General features: G+C 40.2%; 2 protein-coding genes across 3 annotated transcripts in view; one reads left to right on the forward strand and one right to left on the reverse strand.

The window, feature by feature from the left end:
• Positions 1 to 2783, forward strand: part of TPP2 (tripeptidyl peptidase ii) — a 61617-nt gene extending 58834 nt beyond the window's left edge. Inside the window, exons 34-35 of one of the 2 annotated variants that reach the window (XR_016173925.1) lie at positions 1598 to 1825; positions 2074 to 2783. Coding sequence is in view for 1 of the 2 variants with exons in the window: in XM_089158297.1 (XP_089014423.1) it covers positions 1598 to 1756 (159 nt within the window). In the remaining variant the exon portion in view is untranslated. Of the gene's footprint in view, positions 1 to 1597; positions 2004 to 2073 lie in introns of those variants that run through there. The other variant, XM_089158297.1, reaches the window with a different exon arrangement.
• A 1741-nt stretch (positions 2784 to 4524) lies between these two features.
• On the reverse strand, positions 4525 to 5861 carry LOC149013858 (NAC domain-containing protein 96-like). Its single transcript, XM_089159974.1, has 3 exons — positions 5790 to 5861; positions 5080 to 5287; positions 4525 to 4991 (listed from the first exon to the last, which is right to left on the reverse strand). Exons 1-3 carry the CDS (start codon positions 5796 to 5798, stop codon positions 4699 to 4701), a joined length of 510 nt encoding a protein of 169 aa, XP_089016100.1. The 5' UTR covers positions 5799 to 5861; the 3' UTR covers positions 4525 to 4698.
• Between the last annotated feature and the right edge of the window lie 2037 nt (positions 5862 to 7898).

Genomic DNA, 7898 nt, shown 5'->3' on the forward strand with positions numbered 1-7898 from the left:
GAACCAAACTAGGGGGGCCAGGGGGGCTTAGGACTATGGGGTCTGAGGAGGTTCCAGGCAAAAGAGGTGGAGAAGGTTTTTGAGGGGGAGGGGAGCCAAACAGTGAGGTCTCTAGAGGAGTTAGAGAGGAGGGGGAGGGAGAAGGTTTCTTCATCTTCTTCCTTCTTTTTCCTAAAACAGCCCCAAACAAATATTATTCTTGGAACAGCTTTCAGAGTATTGTATTGACACATGAGTGCTCCCATTGGTCTGAGAACTAAACGGTGACTAAATGACTTGTAACCAACTGCCAATTGGAAGTTATGGTTGGTTTTACAAAGATACCATATGAAACCGTATGTTCAAAACTTACCTCTGAGATAGAGTTAGAGCGTAGTCTCTGACATGTGGAAATGACTGAAGTGCTAAAGGTTCTCAATTGCGGTGTAGCTTTTGAGCTGATAACATTTAACTCGTTTGGTCTTTAGAGTGCTACACCACCTCCTCTTTGATCCTTATTCGCTGGAGCTGCAAACCTAATTTATGCGGGTTCTGGCAGAATTTTCATCATGTTTATTCTGTTGTAGCTTATCTGAATTTTGTATTCAGTTCTTTTTTTTTCCTAATGTTTATTCAATTGCAGGTTATTTGAATTTTGTTTTCAGTTCTTTCTTTTGGTTTCACCGGTGGCTTACCATCGTGATTTGGCAAATTATTGGCATAGTTTTTGATGAAACCTTGGGGCTGTCAGTTGAAAATAGATTTACAAATCTTTTAGGATGCGAAGAAATTCACCAGTTGCTACCAAAATGGACAAAATACAAATTAAATATGCAAGTTGGTGCACCCTACCCCACCCCTGCCACCCAAAGGAAAATTCTCTTGTTAAACATTGTGCAGACCATGTCTCTCATTAGATTGTGCGTTGAAGATGAGACAAGAAGCTATATTTCATTTTCTTTCATCATTATTATACTTTTGCTGGCTGGACTTAAAGTTGGTACTGTATTTTGTTAAGTTTGCCTTGGAAAGTTGCCGTAGTGGAGCGTAAGGCCTCTAGTTTGTTTGACTTCAACAATGGTGTAACCAGTGCATATATGCACGCATTCACCAGGGATGGCGTATTTTGGCATCTTACTTGAGAATTAGAAACTGTTGAAACTAGACATTCGCTAGAGTTCAAACATGACTTTTTTTTTTTTTTTTTTTGGGGGGGGGGGGGTAGGAAAAGTGGGGATGCAGTGGTGACCTTGTGCCCCTGGCCATGCAGTGTTCAGACTTTCAAGTTTGACCTATGCAAGCATTAGCCCCATGAACTACTAGTGCAAGCACTGACCCATCAGTGTAGTTCCTTTGGAGGCCTAGTATAGTCTAGAGAAACCGGTAGTGATTCCTTGTCCAGGCAAAAGAGCGCACAACTGCCCAATGTGAGAAACAGAGGAGCAGAGAGGATTCAAACTTGGGAAATGGGGGCTAGCAAACCACTTGGGAGTGAGCTCAAATAAGCTCAAATACCATGATTATGGCTGAATCCCAAAATGTAATTACAATAGGTATCAACATTAATCTTGTAGAAGTTTCTGATATCATTTGCTAACATTCTCATATGTTTGACCAGGTGCTGAATGAAATAATTCAAGATGAAGTGGAGCCGCCGAAGAAGAAACTGTATGACATGAAGCTCTCTTTGCTGAATGAAATTGGCTGGGACCATATGGCATCTTACGAAAAGCAGTGGATGCATGTACGCTTCCCTGCAAGTTTGCCTCTGTTTTGAACGTTCATTCGTATGATGGTCATTGCTACTCAGAAAGGTCTTGCCCAATCACGCGTTGTCATATATTAGGTAGTGCATTATAGACATCTCTCATTTTCCAGATTTAAGTTTCCTAACTGCAAAATAATGCACTTGATCAAGGCATGGGGCGTTTTGTTCTTTATATATATATATTTCTTCACCCAATAAATGAGAAGCTAATTCAAGGATTACCTTATTGGCATCCGGTGAGAGATATGATTGTCACATAAATTTTAATCTTTTTTTTTTTTATTTTTATCTTTTTGGTAAGACTGATTAGACGATACTTGGTGCAGGGAATTCCTTAGCAAGAGGGCCTCTTCTGTTTCCAGCCCGACAAGCTGGCCCATAATCACCCTCTAGATTCAGGATCTTTGTAATCGTGAACGCCATTGGACCAAAAGAAAAGGGAGAAAAAGAAGAAGAATAAAATTGAGAGGAGAATATCGTTTTATCCTTTATTTATAAATAGATCCGAGGAAAGATTGGCGGAGAAATACTCTCTCCACTCGTTTTTCTTCACCCATTTTCTTCATCTTAAAACAAGCACCCTCGTCAATTCTCAAACTGCAGCCTGATCTGTAGTATTACCGACGAAATTGTTGGCTCCCAGGTTAAGAAAGTGGACGCAGGCGCTCTTTCAAACTCTTTGAGAAACACAGATCTTCAGCGCAACTGTTCAAATCAAGATTGCTATTTTTTTTTTTTTGGGTTGATAAAAAATCCAAGAACTTCCCAACCTTTTGTTTCCTGCATTCTGTTTGCTTCAAAGCTCTATGGTCAAATTTGGGTGCAACGCCCATTATCACTTCAAGTCTCAACTTACCTGTCTAGTATCCATTAACACCACTTGGGTGCACAGCCCATGCTTCCCTCACGCTAGCCTCTTGGTAAGTATATAGGGAGTGGTCTCTTGCGGCTCATGGCTTAAGCAATGCAATTATGCAACTCAACCCCCACCTAATATGCAATAACTACTCTCGCTTCACCCAGTGCCTTAACGTCTAATACGTTTTCCTTTCCCATCTATGCTGTGTCCTAAGGCCACCTCTAACCACTCTACTTTTGTGAGCTCTTTGTCCATCGTTTCCACTGGAATGCCATCTGCGAATAACTGCATCACCAACACCTAGCTTGTATGGCAATAAGACCTCCAATTGGGGTTCTATGGAGATTTGAGTATATCTTGAGCAAAAAGGTCAGAGAAGCCTCCACCAAATGCTCTGATGTTGCCACATGAATACATTTTGATCGAATGGTTGAAAATCAATAGACTGGATTAATTTGTAAATATTTATTTTTTAGTTTTACATTTTACAGGTTTAGAGATTATTAATTTACAAAATGAATCCCTCGTATACCCACCCCCAAATCCCATATATCCATTCGGTGAACAGTAACAGAGCGTTGCCTATGTCCATCCATTCTGCAGATCAGTAAACAAGTAGCTCGTCTTCGTTTATTTATGCATTCATTATTTCTGTGATTTTTTGCTTTTTTGGTTCCTTTGGTTTAAGGGTTCTGCTGTGGTGTTGATCTTGTTCCATCTCTTGTGGGTTGGCCATGGCGGACATCTGAAGGAGATCCTTGCGAAGCCAATTCAATTGGCGGATCAGGTGATCAAATTCGCCGACAAAGCCCACCATACCTGGAAGGATGACTGTGCATGGTTTAAATCCAAAACGGAGAAATCGCTGCCCTACTCCGTCAGGCTGCCTGTGCTAGCTCCGACTTCTACGAGCGCCCAACTTGCCGGATCATCGATGACACAGAGCAGGTACTCGACAAGGCCCTCGCTGTTGTCTTCAAGTGTCGTGCCCATGGCCTCATGAAGCTTGTCTACACCATCAACCCCGCCGCTGCTTTCAAGAAGATGGGTTCTCAGCTTGAAAACTCCATCGGTGATGTTTCCTGGTTCCTCTGTGTTTCCGCCTCCGACACAACCGCGATGATGAGTACCTTGGTTACTGCTCACTCTCCCTCCCATCGCAACCAACAAACCATTCTCTAAATCATCTGGAACAGATCGCTACCCTCTACAATGGATCCATCGACGACAGATCTGATGCCGCTGCTTCTTTCATAACTTTTGCCCGCGACAACGATCATCGAAGGTACCGGCGAAGTCTATAGGTGGAGGTGGAGGTGGCGGTGGAACGATGAAGAGGCGGAGCGCACAAAGGTATTTGGGAATTTGGGGATTGGGTCGGTTGGAGGGATTGATTTTTTAAATTTCAAGACTTTTAACCTTTTAGATGAAATAATAATTATTTATATTTACATATATATTCTTGCTTTTTATTTTACAACCGTTCGATGTAATTTTGATTACGTGGCTGCATCTGAGCCGTCGGCAGCTGCTGCCGCAAATAAAAATCCGTCCTAAGCTGGAGTCCAGACCCTCCACCCACATGGTTACATAGATATAAATTAATTCCAATCTATATAGGTGGATGATTGACAAGTGTCTTTTTCTCTTAAAACATGATCCCTGTTTTGTAGGAAATTTACAAAAAAATACTTCAACCATCCAACCATATGAATTAAAATTAATTCATCTCCATTAGCTTGTAAATAATGGTCATCCATCTTTGACTTTGAGCATAGTCTTTACAGGGTCAAGCCCACAATCAAATAGAACTTTTGTCCTTAGCATGCATAAAATGATAAATCAAATTATAAGAATTTTAAAGTACTTTAATTTGCATTTGATAGATACGCATATCCCAATTCTAAATGGCTAGAAGCAACATTAACAAAAGTAGTGCCTTTTAAAAATGCATGGAGTCTTGTGTATAAACCTGAGTCTCCTAGCTTGTCTCTTGCAAACGTCTTAGATGGTTCAAAATGAAAAAACAGATCAATCAAATATACAAAACTAATGTCACTTTTAAAACTGGAAAATACGCCCAAAAGAAAATTCAAACTGATATGAACAGCCGGAACAGATCACTGCATAATTTCCACCTTACGCAAGCGGAACACAGCCAATGGTTCCTCGCCGTTACTCTTGGTGAGCTCATCGTACATCCACTCTGTTTTCTCTTCTTTCTTGTCCCCAAAACGGCTGAAGAAACTGTAGGTACTTGTTCGCCGGCTTCGGACATGACAGGTTCTGGTTGTGTCTGACTGACCCAGTTACCCAGTCTTCCTTCCTTGTTCTCTCGACGAGAGAAGAAATACCACTCCGTAATGGAGGGTACTACAGCTATTTCTGTCACAACACGAGTACCTGTTAGAACTTAAAAGAAACAAAGAACTAACGCTACAAAAAATTACCAGAACAAAGAAATACGGAGTACCTGGTAGGGCTGCCGGGTCCCAATTATTAATGTCAACTTCCTTGATCAAGTGTACCTTATCTTCGGCTCCTTCAAGCTTCAGTTTCAGGTAATGTCCAATTAGTTGTTCATCACTAGGAGAGAAACCAAAACCAGGGAGTCTATTATATAGGTATTTCATCGTATTCTGGTCTTCCTCCATCGAGCCCATCACAAAAGAAGGGGATACCTACAAATGGATAGTAACAGAATCAGTGCGCAAAGAATCATTAAAGAAAACAGTTACAGGAGGGGGGAAATCATATATTCTTGGACAGCTTAGATCTACAGAGTACTGATGCAAAAAAGGCAGAAAAAAAAGCTTAATTCGGTAGTAATCAAACTCGAGAATTTGAATCCTTCTCGAAGTCATTTGTTCGAACGACTCCGTCAGATTACAAAATAGAAATAACAAATAAAACTTATGGCAGCAAATAGGCAAAGAGAACCGTTCGAACGATGTTAAAAGACCATGCAGATGTTTTAAGGGGAAAAGTTAATGACTCTAACTTGAGCACAATAAGATTTCCAACTCTAGGGACTTGAAAAACGATTCTGCTTGTCATTTGATATTATATAGAAACTTTAAAAGGATCCTTTAGATTCATGCCTGAGACAGCGAAACTCTTTCACAATGTCGTAAAAACATTCAAGAATGAAGAGTTAAGTTTTCTAGGGTTTCGGATTCGTACCTGATCCATTTTTATGAACTCTGCAACTCTGCAACTGCTGAAAGGCTCGGCGGAAAATCGATTTTTGGTGGGATGAGTGATTTTCGCGTGAGCATTTTAAAGCCGGGACTATGTTTCTTAATTACCAAAATGTCATTGTTTCTACAACCTTTTTCTCCACCAGTGCACTTCGCTTTTGATCATCTTTCTGGGGTTTATTGTCTTTTTAGTTTTCTCTTTCACGTTCACTTCTCGTGAGCGTACGAAGAAAACAAACCAAATTCCTTTTGCTTGTAGGGCCGGTTTACCCATTATGACTACGACAACTGTCAAGTTCAAGTGTATTGGACCGGTGTTAATATTCAACCACTGGGTGACTCGGTGCACGGAGGGACCTAATAAGTAATAACAGCGCCCATTAAATATTTTATATTTTTTACCCATTAATCTACTTAGATTATACTTTTTTATGTGTGAGTCCCTTAGTGGACCTGTTAATAACTAAAAATAGTTATTCTACCCTGATCGGTCCGACCAATGGGTTCAATACAGTTGTCTCGATCATGGTGTTAATGGACGGTCCGACCATTATGTTAAGGGTGCCCGATCAAGGTAAACTTTTATCATCTGTCAACTACCTAGAAGAATAAGTCAGGTGAATAACTATTCCTAGAGTCACTTCCCTAACACAACTCATCTTAGAGTTATATTTGGAGTCTAACTCTAATATCTAAAACTATATAACCACTTCAGGCAGGCTTTATGTAGTAAGTATTCATATTATGTGTGATAAATTACTTGAATTATCTATTGAGTAGTTGATATCATATCATTGGTACTGACTTGCTCGTTGGAGACGTACCTTAACCACCCAAGGTCAAGCACGTATTTTGCAGGAATGTGACAGGAAGGACGAGCAGGATTTCGTATCAACACCAAAAACTAATATTGCGTTCCCTTTGTGCAATATTATGTGTGGGCCCAACCATTTTCAAACTTGGAGAAATCAAAATACTCTTCAAATTATTTAATATATTTTGTTATTTATATATATATATATATATATATATTACTTATTGTGAATGGCTAAAGAGCATCAGTTGTATTCAATTATAATAGTTGCAATATTCTACTTGTATCATAACTGATAGACAAATAAAACAACTGCTAGAACTACCAAATCGTTGAAGCCCTATTTGAAGAGAAAAATGTAATAGAAATTCAGAAGATCCAACTTAGCCTATTCAGCAAAGAGGATACTTTTTATGGGTTGTAGCCAGAAACGACAACTTCTCAACGAGATCAGCCTACAATCTAATTTTGGGAGGAAAAAAAAAACGTCATCCTCGAAAGGGAACAATTGGGATGAAGTTCCAGATAGCACATGGAAGAGTATTTGAGGTTATCCAACCTTGCCAAAAAATTAACAATTCCTATGGCGAGCATGTGTGTGTGGACTGCCTACAACCCATGCCCTATAGCATTGAAATATCCTAGTGGATTCGAACTGTATGAGATGTGGGAAGGGTCCAGAATCAATTCAACATGTCATTCTCAAGTGTGAGTTTGCGAGAAACAGTCGATTCGGATCCGAATTAAACCATAGAGAAAATCAAGAGCAGATGATACATGAGCTTATTGATTCGTGGGGTGCCTTTAAAGAAGATAGTAGAAAGAGTTACAACAGGATTGCTGGGAAAGCCTCTTTGTTGCTATGATACCTCTGGACAGCTAGAAGTGACCTCATCTTCAACAACAATACTTGGCAACCTACTAAAGTAACCATCAAAGTAGAGAGAGCTCACAAGGAATTTATGGGTTCCCAACCAACTTCTACTCTCAAAAACTCTACTCCTTTCCATCAAAAGAATGAATGAGCAGCGCCACAAGAAGGTTGGGTTAAAATCAACTCCGATGCTACAACAAAAAAAGACTCGAATGCGGGTGGAATCGACGTTGTAATTAGAGACCACATGGGTATCTGCAAGCTAGGCATCCCCTTCCCAACCTAGTTTACTTGTCCTTTTATTGGTGAAGCTTTGGGCCTCATACATGGAGTGCTCCACGCCCTTGGAGAATGCTATGATTCAATAGTCGCTAGAATCGAACTGTTTGGAGCTCATTACTTGC

Source organism: Hakea prostrata, chromosome 6 (assembly GCF_041222555.1).
Source record: "Hakea prostrata isolate BN-2017 chromosome 6, UWA_Hpros_2, whole genome shotgun sequence".
In the NCBI taxonomy this organism is placed as follows: domain Eukaryota; kingdom Viridiplantae; phylum Streptophyta; class Magnoliopsida; order Proteales; family Proteaceae; genus Hakea; species Hakea prostrata.